Source organism: Cebus imitator, unplaced genomic scaffold, assembly GCF_001604975.1.
Source record: "Cebus imitator isolate Cc_AM_T3 unplaced genomic scaffold, Cebus_imitator-1.0 Scaffold256, whole genome shotgun sequence".
Taxonomy (NCBI): Eukaryota; Metazoa; Chordata; class Mammalia; order Primates; family Cebidae; genus Cebus; species Cebus imitator.
In genome coordinates this window covers 1,960,434-1,976,478 of record NW_016107571.1, presented here as the reverse complement: position 1 = coordinate 1,976,478, position 16,045 = coordinate 1,960,434, and the positions used below count along the sequence as shown (strand labels likewise).

General features: G+C 50.6%; 1 protein-coding gene across 1 annotated transcript in view; it reads right to left on the bottom strand.

The window, feature by feature from the left end:
* Positions 1-801: 801 nt before the first annotated feature.
* The window catches only part of PROK1 (prokineticin 1), a 49,284-nt gene continuing 34,040 nt past the window's right edge, over positions 802-16,045 (bottom strand). Inside the window, exons 2-4 of the mRNA XM_017499379.2 lie at positions 6,785-7,088; positions 3,996-4,121; positions 802-1,885 (exon numbers count right to left, since the gene is read on the bottom strand). Coding sequence (XP_017354868.1) covers positions 1,766-1,885; positions 3,996-4,121; positions 6,785-7,051 — 513 coding nt within the window. The 5' untranslated portion in view covers positions 7,052-7,088 and the 3' untranslated portion in view covers positions 802-1,765. The remainder of the gene's footprint in view (positions 1,886-3,995; positions 4,122-6,784; positions 7,089-16,045) is intronic.

Below are 16,045 nucleotides of genomic sequence, written 5' to 3'. Positions count from 1 at the left end.
AAAGATTCACGGGCTGCAGGAAAGTCCCAAGGCAGCACAGCAGGTGGCAATGTCCGTAAAAGGAGACAAAGACAAAGAAAGGAGAGTGTCGGGGCCTGGCCTGGCTTGAGAGGGCCCTGGAGTGAAGACTGTCCTGGGTACCCCTGAGCAGGGAGGGCTGGTGGATGAAGAGCACACGCAGAGCCAGCCCTCAGGGATGGCAGGAGCCCTCCAGGCCTCAGAAACCATAGTCTTCCTGGAGACTTCTGAGCAATAGAATGGGACGTGATGTACTTTCCTATTGTATGTTACATTTTTCTAGACTAAGAATTGAAGAGGAAAAGAAACAGTGAGACCAGAAAGCTACATTTAGAGGAAGCTCCCAGCCTCTGGGTTAGGATGGAGGGCTCAGGACCCTGCCAGCTCCATCAGCAATGTGGATTTCTTCTCTCCAGGCACACAGTGGCCTGGTGGGGTCAAATATTTGACCTCAAACAAAAGGGCCCAAATTTCAAAAACAAGAGTTGCAGCTAAGCGGTCTCAGCCATGGAGTCTTCCCAGCCCATGCCAGCTCACGGCCCCTTCCTGCCCCTAATCCTTCTGAGCAGCTCACGCCCTGCCCAGAGCTCAAGGGGCTGCCCCTGTCCTTTCTTCAAAAAGATCCTGAAATCCACTCTCTCCAAAAAACATGTCTTGACGGTGTGGGGGAGGGGAGGAACAGCAGTCACCCTCCTCCCGCACCTGGACACAACCTGGTCCTTGCCACAGAGGCATAGGCCCTGGCTGAAACCCACAGCAGGAACACCACGCCACACATCTTGGTTCAGTTCATGCTTTTATTCTGAAGCCAGCAGATTGGTGTGTAGTTGCCTTCCTTTCAGCCCCTTTCAGCCCCTGCCCTACTCCCCCTCCCTCGCTCCCACCCAACCTGGACAGAGGACTGCCCTCCTCAAAGTTACCACCCTGCTCTCAGGGCTGATCCTTGGAAAGGAGCTGTTTAAGGAAACACCCTAACTGCCTTCTAATAGCAGATTAGATTGAACCACCACCATTTGCATTTTAATGGAAAAGCTGTGGGAATGGGGGCTTCAGTGGTTAACTGGTAAAGTGTGGTAAGAGGGGGCCTTCAAGGCATGACAATTTGGGCAGAAAGTCAGGCCACAGGCTGGCCAGGACCAGAGCCTTCAGGGGGCTAATTGACCTCCCTGGCTCCCTACACCCGCCTTGGGGTGACTGTCCGCTGCTCTCTGGGGAGAGCAGACCTTGACCCTGTGGTCTAAAACTAAGGAGTTAACCAATCAAAGGAAGATGAAAAACCCACAGATTGGTCCCCATAGACATCACATAGAGGGCCTAAGGGTCAGGCTGGGACCTGGGACTCAGCAAGGCACCCAAGAGCCTGTGCTCAGGAATGTCTAGTTCAGTCCGAGGGGCACCTGTGGGGAGAGGGGCAGGGCCCAGGGAAGAGAGCAGGTCACCTGGGGAGGGGAGGGGGAATGTCCTTTCTGCCATTTGCCACTTCTCTGGCAAATGAGCAGGGAAGAGACCCGGGCTGGCCACCTCTCACACCACAGCCTCAAGCTGGGACATCCTCAGGCCAGCCTGGGGACCATGTCATGAGGGGAGGTGTGTCTGCCTGTGTGCGTATGTGCGTACTAGGCAAGAGAGATCAGGGTAGTCAGTGCAGGCACTGGGAGAGTTATGGGAGCTGGGATGCATGGCAGAAATCAAAATGCGGGCTGTGCTCAGGAAAAGGATGGTGGGCATCCTGAGACCAGGCAAGCGCCTAAAAGTTGATGTTCTTGAAGTCCGTGGAGCAGCGGTACCTGCCATCCAGGGACCTGGAGCACAGCAGGTTGGGAGAGCAAGGACAGGTGTGGTGCTGGCGTTTCCTAAAGAAAGGGACCTAAGGAGAGAAGAAAGCAGCGCCTTCACCAAAGGGAGGTGGGTGGGCCTCCTGGCGGCAGACTCTGCTCAGCCCAGCCCTGGCAAATGTCTCCCCCACCTCCCTAGCCCACTCCCCCATTGCAATTAGACAATACTAGCAATTAGAAATGAGGAAACTGAGGCACGGAGTGGCTAAGCAATGTGCCAAGATCACACAGCTAATTTGTGAAGGAGCTAGGATTTGCACCCAGGCTATCTGGCTCTGGAGACTCAGCGCATACACGCACACGCACACACACACACACACACACATCCATTGATTGAATGTTTGTTGCTCATCCATTATGGGCTCATAACTCCGTGGTGGGTGCTGCAAGTGCAGCCGTGAACAGGACAGCCACCATCTCTGCCCTGACCCACAGCCCAGAGGAGTGCTAAACCACTGGGGTATCCTCAAGGAGGAGTTTTGAGAATTGCCTGGGTTCAAATCCCAGGTCTACCACTTCCTGGCTGTGTGACAATCAGCAAATCACTTGGCCTCTCTGTGCCTCAGCTTTATCAATTGTAAAATGGGTTAATAACAGCACCTACCACATATGGTTATAAAGAGGTTAAAATGACAAAAAGCACCCAGTATGAAGGGCGGCGTGTAGGAAGCACTCAGCATTGGGTTTTATTACCACTGTTGTCCTTACTGGGAACATGGATCTGCAGCTGAACCACCTCACGTGCCCCAGGGTTACAAGGACTGCCACGTTGTCCGGCCTCTTTCACCACTCCTGCCCCTCTTCACCCTGGGGCACGAGGTTGGGCGGGGCTGTGATTGGGATAGAGGCTGCTGGCGGATGCTCTGTGCCCAGATGAGCCCCGAGCCAGGGTGCAGGCAAGTCCCCGAAGACCACGAAAGGTGCCTGAGTCCAGGTGGAAGGCGGCTGGTAAGCCTGAGAGCCTGTGCTCAGGAATGTCTAATTCAGACAGCGGGGTACATGTGGGGAGAGGGGCAAGGCCCGGGGAGGAGAGCAGGTCACCCCAGAGCCTGTGGAAACGCCCTCATTGCTTCTAATACGTCGTCAGACTAGATTGAACCACCACCATTTGCATCTTAATGAAAACGCTGTGGGAATTGGGAGCTTCACTGGTTAGCGGGTGCAGTGTGGTAAAGTGGCTGCAGGGAGGGAGTGCAGGGAGGCTGCGGCTCCTGAGGACTCGGGACTGGGAGCTGGCTGTCAGGACATGGGAGCAGGGCAGAAGCTGTGTGCTTAGGGCACAAGAGTGAGTGACTTCTTAGAAAGTGGGCACCTGGCTTGCCTGGCTGTAGACCTGGCCAGGTGTGGAAGGCGACTTTGTGGGTCTTCTTTTGTGTTCCCGAAGGGAGGTCCCTACAGAGCAAAGGGCATGTGAGATCCTTTCAAAATCGGAATTCGTCAGATCCGTAACGGACATTAGAGGCAGTGGGTCTGCTCCACTCGTTGTCTATGTGTGGCCCAAGAGCAGGCGAGCTAATCTGTCCAAGTCCACACAGCGAATTATGGTCTGGGAATGCCCAGACTGTCCAACAGCCTATGAGATCAGCGGCACCCCTCCGCCCAAGGCCACCCCCCAAAAGAAAAGAGGCAGTGCCCAACATCAGTGAGGCATAACTAGAGCTGGCATCAGAAAGCCACCATTCCCGTCCCAGCTCCATCTCATTGGCTGTGTGCCTTGAGCAAGTCACATGACTCTGCTGGGCTCAGTTTCCTCAGCATTGTCCGGGGTTGCTGTGAGGATCAAATTAGACCAGCGGTTCTCTCCGACCTGTGCTAGAAGTCTGTAGGTAGATCATGTCAGACCCGGTACAAATAAACGTACAGATGTCTGACCTGCAGTGCACTAGGTAAGGTGGGTGCCTGATGGTGGGGAGGCACAGCAACCCCATAGCTGGCTGCTTCCCCTTGACATTCAGGGGCTGGATCAGGGCAGGATCAGCCGTCGGAGGACGGTGAAGTCCTCTGGAGCCACAGCCTCCCACACTTCCTCTGTGGAGCCAGCCTCTCTAGCCCTCCTAGCTAGAGGAAGGCTCCAGGACCTCACCCCCTGCTCCCCGCATGGCTCACCCATATCTGTGCACCCGTGCAGTGTCTGCTCAGTACCTTGTGGCTGCCGGGGTGGCACTCCTCGCCTTCCCGCCCCAGCGGGGTGCACATCCGCAGCCCTCGAAGCCACAGGCTGATGGCACAGCAGGTGCCTGCTCCACACTGGACATCCCGCTCACAGGCCTGCAGGTGGGAGAGAGAAGGGAGCAGCCCGTTAGTTCACCCAAGAGAAAGCAGGAGGGAAGGGTAGACCCAAAAAGCCTTTATCAGGACGGAGGAAGAAGAGGCTGAGAGTATCACCCCCACCTTAGTCTAACAGAACGCCCTGGGCCACGCTTTATTGCCCTGCTCCTCTCATGGGGAGGCTCAGGGCTTAGCGGGGCATTGGAACTGGATCTGAGGAACCGTCCAAGCTCCTTGAGGCTACTCAGTAGGAAGGCAATCCTCCTTTTCTGACAAGGCTGGAGGATAGAAGGCATAGCTTTTCTAGGGCTAGGAGATGCACAATGAATACTGGTGGAATTGAATTAATTAGAATTCTCAGAGGTGGGAGGGACCCTGATGGCCCAAATTCCTGGGTGGTCAGTGCTAAGCTGCCTTGGATCAGGAGTCTCCAGTCCTGACCCGGCATTGTGGTCAGTGCCTCCCCTCTGCACGGTGGCACCCCACCCTGGCCCTCAGAGCCCCAGCCCCAGCCCACTGGCCAGCACCCAGTGAACAGGTGCCTCTCCCAGGGTTTCTCTGCTGACTTCCCTGATCTCCAGGGAGGACCACAGAACAGGGGCTGAGTGGCCCTGCTTGGTTTGGGGAAGGTGCCATTTGTAAAGAAGGCCACCCAAGCCCACGTTAAACAGAAGCCAGGGCTGGGGACTACAGAACTCTGAATGGCTCCAGATTCAGGTGGGGACCTGATGAAGAAGCATCCGCACTTTCCACTCTCAGAGACGCCACGTGGCTTTTCTGAGCTGAAATCCAAAGCTGTTTTGGATCATTCTTCTCCAATAAAACCTGTGGGCACCTTCCGGCTGCAGTGTGGGACGCGGCAGGACCTGGAAGCCTCCTAATTCCTCAGACCTGAGAGGGAAAGAGTGGATGCCAGCTCCACCGATCACGCAGAGGAGCTACGGGCCACCCAGCTGTGCCGGTCTCCAGCCCAGCAAGGGCGCATCTCACATCCAGCCAGGCCCCAAAAGCTCAAGGTTGGGGTATAGGAAGCCCCAGTTGACTTCTTCTCCCACAGAGGTGGGGCATTGCTGTCCCACTCCCGGAAGAAGGACCAGAAAGCCTTGAATGTGGGGACAGTCCCAGTCCGGGGAGCTGGGGAGTGTGGAGGGGGTGGAGCCTGGCCTCCTGCTGAGAGTCAGAGTCGGATACCAGCAGGACCAGGAGGATGTGGGGAGCCTGAGGGGTCCTGACTTCCCATTGCTGCCATGTCCACTCATCTGTCTTTCCTGCCTTTCCCCTTACCTAGGGATATGTGCTATCCTACTGAGCTTTTCACCATGAGAATGTTTGCCTGCTGCTCTCAGATATGCCTGCCCTGCTGCCGCTCTGGGCCAGTGCTGAAGCTGGCACCTGTGTGAGGTGAGCCTGGCATCTGGGCACCCTCATGGCGCGGCTCCAGCCCTCACAGTGCAGCAGCCGGGGCTTCTCCCCGTTGTTCTTGTCCTCCCACAATTCCAAGCTACCCCGTCAAAGGGCAGCCCTCAGTGTAAACGCTTCATTAGGTATAATTCTGCCTTTGCAATTATTATTATTATTTTTTTTTGCTTTGGATCTCAAAAGCATTTGACTCAACTTTCATATTTGTTCTTTTGAACTCAGTCTTTTTCCTTTAAAAGAGAAAAGAATTTTTCCTTTCTGTGAATAGTAAAATTAGCCCATTTCCAGGAATTGTTTGGCATTTCTCTACATTTCCATTCTCTACGTAAAAAGTTGAAGGAGGCTGAACTAAAACTTAGTTTCCCTGCTCCCCCCAACCTTTTTCTCCCGGTGGGCGGCTTTTATGTGGAAAGCGCTCAGGTAAAGCATTGCTTTCTGCTGGAATAAGAATGGTCCTGCTACCACACATCACGTGCCCGTTTGAAGGGGGTTGGAGGTAAAAGCAAACTTCTGAGAGAAAACCGTGATTTGAGTATTTTGAACCAATTGTACAGTGCCCATATACTGAACCTCTGCTTCGAGGCTGGATTTCTACTTGTTATCTGAACACTTGCTTTGGGGTACACTCAGCTGAATGTTAGCGTCACCCATATTCCTCAGAACCAACTGGGCAGGCACCGAGGAAAGAGTTTCAAAGATATCTTTCTAAGCAGAGGTTAAATTTACACAATAGAAGTTTATAAGCTTATCACCTTTAATTAATCTTACTGCGTTGAATATAATTTTAATATAATTTACATGCTATGTAATATAATTTACATGCTATGTAAGCTATATTAATATGTGAACCAGATCATTAATAAATATTAAAATTCACACAAAAGACAAATTAGAGTATGCCAATTCACTTTATAAAGGAATTCCTTATTATACAATAGGAATCTTCATTTTATCAAAGGACTGAACTTCAAAATATTCAATGCTTTGCTGATGCATTTAAAACAGGATTTGATTCATACACAACTTCTCAAAAGCAGTCCCATTTAGTGGAGTGAGGTCTAACTAGTCTGAAAATCACATGCAATCCCTCTCTGAAGTGCTGTCTAATGCCTAACTCCCCATTCCCTTTGGGTCACAGCGTGCTGAGCCAACAGAGCCTCCTGCGTGGTCCCTGGGCTCAAATCCCTTGCAGAGCCTGACATCTCCCCAAAATCAAGGGGAACAGAGAATGTTAGGCAACTTACCCCTGTGATCACAGCACAGTCAGACACAGTTGCTAGGAGGAGCATGATTGAGACTTGCATGGCACCTCTCATGGTCACTTGGGGTAAAGGCAAAACACTGCCCACTTGGATGCCCCTCGGTTCCTCCTGCTCAGCCTTGTGCCTGGCAAGCTGGAAAGGCCAGGCTCTCCTGCATGCCCCGCCTCCTCCCAGATGTTTACACTCAGGATCCAGGGCTGCCTGTGGATGCCTTGTCTCCGCTCTTCCCTTCTCCAACACCGATGTCATTCAAATGATCTCAGAAGCAAAGATGAGACCTGAATCTCTAACAGCAACAAATCAACATCAAAACCAATAAAAATGGATACTTCGGGGGCTTTGACAGTTGCTCTGACTCTCCCAAGAACGAAGTGATTCAGACAGTTATGCACATTTCACTCAATGTTCTTTTCTGCCTCTGGGCATCTTTCTATCCTCCTTGGGGCAGAGGGAAGGCTCTGGTAATGAATTAACGGATTAGCAACATCGCCATTTATCCTTCCTGCACCAAACTATGCAACATACAGCATTATTGGTTCCCTCACACTCACACCAAGAATTATCTACGCATTTACCATGGGCTCAACACAGAGGCAGCTGAGAAGACCGAAGAGGGTGAGGTGGTATCCTTATTTCTCTAAAGGTTAAAGTTACAGTGAGGAGACATAAAACGGTGAGGAAAAAAAAGACCAGGCTTGTGGGGCCGGTGTTCCTAAGTGACACACGCAAGGATTTGCTCTCTCACGGGCTCAGGATGAACACCAGCAAGTGTCACTTCGCATAAGGACCAAAGGGAAGAAAGCCAGCAAACACACAGGTCACACTCTCTCAGTACCCTGCAGAGCCGAGCTGGGCTGGGCTGTGGCTGAAACTTACTAGAGCTACACCACTGGTCTTCCAGTCTTAGGGGGGAGCATGAGAGTAGCCTTATCTGTGAGTATACGAACACAGTGGGCTCAGATGCTAGTCTGGTGGGAAGTTGACTTTGGGGATGGCCCCTTCTTCTGCGAGGGAAGCCCCTGACCCCAGCCCTCTCTGTGTCAGATGACCCAGACAGAGCTCCCAGTCGTTTGTCAGATGATCTGCCTTCTCTCCACAATAATAAAAGCCAATATTTCCCAAGGTATGTGTTGCACTATGTCAATACACAAATAAACAAGAGACCACTACAGTCAAATATTTGGGAAACACAAAACAGCTTGCTTTTTGCAGGACTTTCATATGCTAACAAGTGTTTGAAACACCAAGTGGGAAATGCAGTTTGTAGTATTTCACAGCTTCATCCACAAAGCCTTTTTTCGTCAAGGTCTCATGGATTTAGGGTTTCCACATAGAAATGTTGACAGGCATTTATTAGTGCAGGGCTAGATTAACTAGCACAGGGGCTAGGAGCTAAGCCCTGGAGGCAGACACTTTGACTTCAGATCCATGACTTCATGACCTTGAAAATATTGCTAATCTCTCCAAGCCTCAGTTTTCTTATCTTAACATGGGGGGAAGAATAGCATTTAAATCATAGGATTTTGTGAGTATTCATCTACTTATTTATTCATGGACTATATTTATTGAGAGCCTACTGTATTGGAGGCACTGTTCTTGGCACTAGAAATACAGCAGTAAACAAAACAAACTCTGTCCTCATGTAATTTTGACTCTCTTCAAGGAGATGGGTAATAGACAAATAAACAGATTTGTAATAAAATGGCCAGCTGTGCTGAGCACTGTTAAATAGGAAGGCAGGGGACCAGGCATGGTGGCTCATGCTTGTAATCCCAGCACTTTGGGTTGGGAGGCAGAGGCAGGCAGACCACTTGGAGGTCAGGAGTTCGAGACCAGCCTGACCAACATAGTGAAACCCCATCTCTAGTAAAAATACAAAAGTCAGCCAAGTGTGGTGGCTCACACCTGTAATCCCAGCTACCCAGGAGGCTGAGGCAGAAGAATCGCTTGAACCCGGGAGGCAGAGTTTGCAGTGAGCCAAGATTGTGCCACTGCACTCCAGTCTAGGCAACAAAGCGAGACTCCAGCTCAAAAAAAAAAGGAAGGCAGGGAGGGCAACAGAGCTTGACAAGGCGTCGTATTTTAGATATGGCAAGGGTATCTCTGAGAAGACACTTGCACAGATGGCTGAGAAAGTGAAGAAGGGAGCTGGGCAGAGCCTGGAAGAAAAGTCAGTGCAAAGGCCCTGGGGCAGGGCTTCTTGGCCAGTTCCAGGAGAAGCGAGGAGCGAGGTAAGACAGGGGATGGGTGGGAGGGGCTGCAGTTGGAGCAGGAGCCTCATGGGACATGGCAGGGACCTGACTCTCAGTATGATGGGAACCCTTGGAGAGTTTGGAGCAGGGGAGAGACAGGATGTGGTATACAGCTGGGTCTTTTTTTTTTTTAGAAACAGGGTCTTGCTCTGTTGCCCAGGCTGGGACGCAATTATAGCTCACTGCAGCTAGGACTGTAGACATGCACCACCTCACCTGGCCTGATTCACACCTTGAAAGGATCCCTCTGACTGCAGGTGGAGAGTTAAGTGAGATGATGCATGTGAAGTGCTTACACAATGCCCGGCACACAGCAGCACTTGCTACCAATTGGCAATTTTTACTATAAATGTATGAACCTGTATGCTTTAATATAAAATTCTGCTGGGAGGTGAGAATCAAACTAATGAGTCCGTAATGCCCACCTGTACACTGTGACACTGGGCCGGGTGGGTGGCAAAAGAACAAAAAGACTACCAGCCTTGGAGGACTCTGGGAGAAAAGCTGCCTAGGGAGGAGGCAGCACTTTTGGGGGGGCTTGGAACACCTCACAGAAGCTGTCCTGTGGGCTCCGCTTGCCCTGCACACACTACCCCACCTCACAAGGTCACCTTCCAAGAGACAGTGTCAGGTAATGTGGTTCTCAGGCTAACACCTGCCTCATTCACTCCCCTATTCTCCCTCCCTCCCTCCCAACTGCCTGAAACACACAAAACTAATCATCTCACAATTGCAGTGAAGAATGGTAGCAAAAAGTATTGTTGCAAAACCAAACCAATAACATTGATTAAGAGCATTTTATTTCTCTTGAATGCTAGCGCTTGAGAAAAGGCCAGTTTAATTAGAGGAGGGCAAAGGATAGACGGCAACTGGTGGAGATCCCAGGAGAGACTCCGGGGAGCTTCAGGGATAAGCAGTAATGGTTCTTTGTTCAATAACGCAAAAAAACATTCATTCAGTTCCTTCCACGTGTCAGGACCAGGAATTCTCGCTTCTAGAGTCTAACTTCCCTCTAGAACTTAGAACTCTCCTGTTCCATGTCTAGGTGAATTTCAACAGCACTTGGCTGTTTTTAGCCATGGTAAGGGTTCCTTTTTGGCTAACGGATGCTGTGTGGAAAAGGAGGATGGGAAGGAGACGAACATCCCGAACGAAGCAGGCGGGAATGGAGGAGACCAAGGAGGAAAGTCAGAGGGCAGGTGAATTGAGAAGCGAGTGGGGAAAAATGGAGGGTAAATGGTGAAAGTGCTAAAAATGGACTTGGTTCCCTTGAGGAAGGAGAGAACTAATGGAGAAGGGGTGCCGGGCAAGCCTTTCCTAGCCCCCTGCACACCAGAGGAGAGAATGGGGGCAGGTGGGCCACGTGCCATTGGGCGTCTGTGTAGGAGGGCTATGTGCAGGTCACGTCTCATACCTTAAGCCTAGCCTCGATTTCTCTGCTTTAACTGATGCCAGTGTCACCACGGACCACTTATACAGGCATGTGTGTGCACATGGAGCAACAGCCAATCTCAAGGCCTACCTTGAGGGGCCCTTCGAGATGTAGGACAACCTTCTCATGCAGCGAGACTATGGAGTAGACTATTCCCGGACCTGGTGTAGTCTGCTGAGACTGTTGACCTTCAGGCACAGAACAAGTCTCACTCAAGCACAGGGGAGAGGTTGGGAGGCCCCTTTCAGCTCTACCTGAAGGCTATGGTTATTGTTCTGCAAGCTAGAAAGGGAGCCCATGTCCAGGGCCCTCCTTGCTCCTGCCAGAGTGGACGGATCTTGTGTTAATGTTTGAGCACATGTGTTAAAATATGTTCTCTTTGGCTGAGCGTGGTGGCTCATGCCTGGTAATCCCAGCACTTTGGGAGGCTGAGGAGAGTGGATCACCTGAGATCAGGAGTTCGAGACCAGCCTGGCCAACATGGTGAAACCCCATACCTACTAAAAATAGAAAAATTAGCTGGGTATGTTGGTGTGCATCTATAATCCCAGCTACTAGGGAGGCTGAAGCCGAAGAATCACTTGAACCCAGGAGGTGGGGGTTGCAGTGAGCTGAGGTTGCGCCCCTGCCTGGGTGACAGAGTGATGAGACTCCATCTCAAAAAAAAAAACAAAACTCCCTTGATTACCGATTCCTTGCTAATGATTAAACAAGAGTTAACTCTGATCTGTTTCAGAAAGAGATGAAGAAAGGAATAATAGAATAAAGGAAACCCAAGCATCCAGGCCTGGGCTCGTTGACCTGGAGTCACAGCCCCCGCGGAGTTCATAAGCAGAATTCAGAACATCCATAAACTTGGTAGAGAGAAAAATTGTATCTTAATGTTCACTAACTTCCAAGTGAATGTTTAACATTTTCTTTGAACCATACTCCACACACTACAAAAGTTTTAACAGTACCGTGATTTTGTTGGCAGGAGAAATTGCTGGTGTTTTCATGTCATATTACTATTGCTGCAAATAGCTCCAGCTATCAGTCCTGCTCATCACTACCTTGAAATCACGGTAGATATTAGGTCCCTTGCCAGATTGTTATCTGATGCATTAAGAAGCACATGTATTACCATGTCACAAATTTGTTTTTAATAAATATTTTGATAAATTTATTTTAATACACTTGTATTCTTTATAATCTTACATATTGTATTTTATACATTTAAAGAAATTATTCTGAGCCATAGGCTTCAAAGGGACCCACAGCACAATAGCCAGGAACTCCTGGGGCAGACTCTGGAGACTCGGAGAAAAGGAAAGAGTGGCTTAGTACAGTGCAGGGTCATACAATCAGGCAGGCTGAAAGCCTGAGTTTAAATTGGACAAATCTGAGAAGAATTGAAAGAGGAAGAGGAGAAGAAGAATGAGAAAAGACTAAAACAAAATAAAGAAGAGTACAGACTCAGAGTCCAGAGAACAGGGACCTGGGGAGTCTTAGGCTGCTGTGCTGTTATAAGAAAATACATTACACTGGGTAATTTACAAACAACAGAAATATATTGCTCTGGAGGCTGGGAAGTCCAGGATCAAGGTGCTGGCAGATTCTGCGTGTGGTGAGGGCTCATTCTCTGCTTCCTAGAGTGTGCTTTGTTATTATGTCCCCCCATGGTAGAAGGGGCAAACAAGCTCCCTCCGGCTTCTTTTGTAAGGAACCCAGTCCCATTTCTGAGGCTTCCCCTTCATGACTCAATCACCTTCCCAAAGGCCCTACCTCGTAATACTATCACATGGGAGATTAGGTTGCAGCATATGAATTCTGGGGGCACACCAACATTCAGACAGTGCAGAGGCTGTATCTGCAAGGAGGGGTCACAGGAAACACTGGCTCTTGGTCGGCATCCAGGTAGGCTCCCTCCAAGGCCTCTGAGTTTCCTTAACTCATAGAAAATCTGTGCCCCATACACTCTCATCTTCAGAACAAGGCTTAGGAGCCCAGTAGTCCTTAAAATTGTCATCCTCGGCTGGGTGCAGTTGCTGACACCTGTTATCCCATCACTTTGGGAGGCCAGAGTGGGAGGATCGCTTGAGCCCAGGAGTTCAAGACCAACCTGGGCAACAGAATGAGACCCTATCTCCATTTTTTAAATGAAAAACAATCGTTTTTTTAAATGGCATTCTCACCCAAGTGGTCCCTCTAACTGGATTTCAAATGACTGCAAGACTTTTTTTTTTTCTACAACAGACGATGTAATTCAAGAAAAGATGCCATGATGACAGTGTCAGAGACTATCTATACCTGAGGATAAACAAGCTGTCAACCCTGGCATCTTCCCTGTCATCCCGCACAGCCCACACCGCTACCTCTTGGCACAGCGGCTCCTGGCTCAGCCGGTGAGGGCAGCACACACCTCTCCTTTCACTGGTGCCTGCCCTTCTTCTTCCCGCCATGGTAATTGTAGGAGAGCTCTGCATTTCCTCCTCTCCCACGCCCTCCTCAGCCCATTCCAGTCTCGCTCTCATTCCCATCATGCCAGTGGAACTGCTTTCTCCGAGTCACCTTTATCCTTCTACATTTTTTACATTTTTGAGAGAAGGTCTTGCTCTGTCAACCATGCTGGAGTGCAGTGGCGCAATCATGGCTTGCTGCAGCTTCAATGTCCGTGGCTTAAACGATGCTCCCAGCTCGGTAACCGGGACTACAGGTGCACACCACCACGTCCAGCTAATTTTTGTATTTCTCTTAGAGATGGTGTTTTGCCATGTTGCCCAGGCTGGGCTTGAACTCCTGGGCTAAAGCGATGCGCCCACTTCAGCCTCCCAAAATGCTGCGACTACAGGCATGAGCCACCTCGCCTGGCCCACCCTTATCCTTTTAAATGCCAAACCCAAGGCATCGTTTCTTCACTCCTCATCTCCCTCGCCCTGTTGCGCCTTTTTGGCCCAAGCACTGCTTTTTCTTTGAATTCCTCTCTTACTTTCCGTGACACCATTTTGTCTAGGTCTTTCCCTCTCAGTCTTCTATGTCTCCCCTGCTGCTTGCCATCTCTTAAATGAGGCTACTGAGCTTGCACACTCGATGGTCTCCTGTGCCCCCACACCTGTCCCAAATAAGCCTCACAGCCACCTAAATGTTCATGACCTCACACCTGAGTGCCCAGCACAGGCCACCCCGTGCTCCTGGCCCATACAGCTAATAGCCCCTTGGACTTCCCCACATCGACACCCCAGTGGCACCTCACATTCAACATGCCCCCTGTCCTTCCACCTCCTTTTTACCCTCACTGCTAAACCCAGTTATATTGTCCAGGGTTTTTCGTTGTAAATAACAGAGTCCAGCCCGGCTGGCTGCAGCAGAAATGGAATTTAATGAAGACTGTTAAGCAGCTCGTTGAACTGTTGGGTGTCTTGAGAAACAGGATGGAACTGGGTGTCCAAGAGCAATGCCCAGAACCACACCACAGAATTGCCTAACAAGGGAGGCATCTCCCAAAGGCAGCTCCTCGGCTGATGAGACCTGGCCCAGCTCTCCATTCAGCCTCCTCTGCCATCATCTGCTGACGTCCACGCCCCTGCAGAGCCCCTTTCTGTGAGTCGATTCTTTCCCGAGAAAGGTTCCTGTGGGCTGTCCGAGCCTCACACCTGCACCACTGCAAGCACACTGGGAGATAACTGACTCAGACCTGAACACGGGGCAAGTGTCCCAGGGTCCTGGGCAGCTACAAGGTGTAGTTGCCCACTGCCACACTCTTCCGGTTCTGCGAGTGGCACCACAACACATTCAGGAGTTGAACCTGGGAACTTCCCAAATTTCTCTGAATTCATTGGTCATTTAACCTGCGTGTGGACCTACCCTTAACTTCAAGTTTCTTCTTTCCCTTTCCATCTGCACTGGTGCTGTACTTCTCATCCTCCTGACAGGCCCTTCCCTCCAGGTTTACCCCTCTGCCACCCATCCTCCATGCAACCCAGACGTCTGCTCTTTACCTCTGAAAGATCCAAAGTCTCCAAGGATCCTCTGTATCCCTAGGTCAAGCCCAAACTCCTTACCCGGGTCCAAGGTCTTGGAAGACCTGCCCTGCTCTCCCTCAGCCTCCCTCCCATCATTCCCGCCCTCACACACTCACCATGCCAGCAGGATGATGCTGCTCATGGCTCCTCCCTGGGCCAGGCTTGCACGCCTTCATAACTTGCCGCAGACGGGTCCCTGCCCTCTTGCGTGGGTGGTGAAGCCCTCAGCTTCTGTCCTAGTCCAGCCACCCACTGATGATATGAACTGGCACAAGTTATCTCCCCTCTCTGAGCCTCAGTTTTATCTTCTGAACCATGAGAATAATACCCTCTTCTCAGGTGCATTACGAGAAGTACATGACGGAACTCTCGGAGTGCTTGACACTCTAGTGGGTTGAACGGTGGTTCCGGAAAGATGTCTCTGTTGCACTCCAACAGAGAATGTGGCCGAATTTGGGGAAAAGCGCTTTGTGTATGTAATTAGGTTAAGGATCTTGACGTGAGATCATTCAGTATTACAGAAGTGAGTCCTAAATCCAACAGCAATTGTTCCTGTAAGAGAGAGAAGGGGAGAAGGCCACAGGGAGCAGAGGCAACGATTGGAGTCATGCTGCCACAAGCCAAGGAAAACTGGCAGCCGCCAGGGACTGAATAGGCGAGCAAGGATTCTCCCCTAGGGAGTTCAAAGTGAATATGGCCTGACTAATGCCTTGATTTCAGACTTCTGGCCCCTCGACCTATGAAAAACTAAATGTCTGTTGTTTTTAGCTGCTGAGTTTGTGGCAACTCATTAGAGCAGCGGTGGGAACCAGCACAAGCCCTCACAGCCTATCTGCCCCTCCTCCCGCATCACCCTTCCATCAAGTATGGTGTGTACCTGGGACCAAGAAAACCAGGTCCTGGCCAGCACCGCAATAAAACCCTATTTCCTTAAGTAATCACGGCAGAGAAGGCCTCCCTTAAGAGCAAAATCTGAATGAAACACTGTCCCTCCCTCACCCAGGCTGTCCAGAGGACTAGACCCCAGGGAACCAGAAACAAGGAGCCACTCCCTTCAGGCCTCCCAGTGGCACTGCTCAAGTCCAGAGCAGGATAATTAATTCTCCTTTATCTTGGCTTCTTTTAAAGACACTCCCAGAATTTATAGCTTGTGTGTGTTTGTTTCTTAACCTGTTCTAAGAAATGCTAGAACACATCTTCCTCTGGGGCCCTGTGGCATTTGGTTATTTTCACTAAGCTCCCCTGTCACAATTCCTAAGGAGTCTACATAGAAACTGAGAGTCACAGGCAGGGTAAAAACTGTTTCACTGACCAGAGGGGAGATGGCCCGGGCTGACCCAGGAGGCCAGGGAGAAGCCAGCCACAGCGGGGAAAGGGCTTTCTCACCATAGCTCTCTCCTGCCTGCTGCTAGGGCAGGACTTTGCATTTTCACTCCCAAGGTTTCATCCCAAGGCAGTCTGGTCTGGTTCTACCCACTCACTGCACAGAGAAAGAGCCTGAACGCAGAAGGGCTATGAAAGTGACTAAGTCATACAGCTAGAGAGCGGCAGAGCCCAA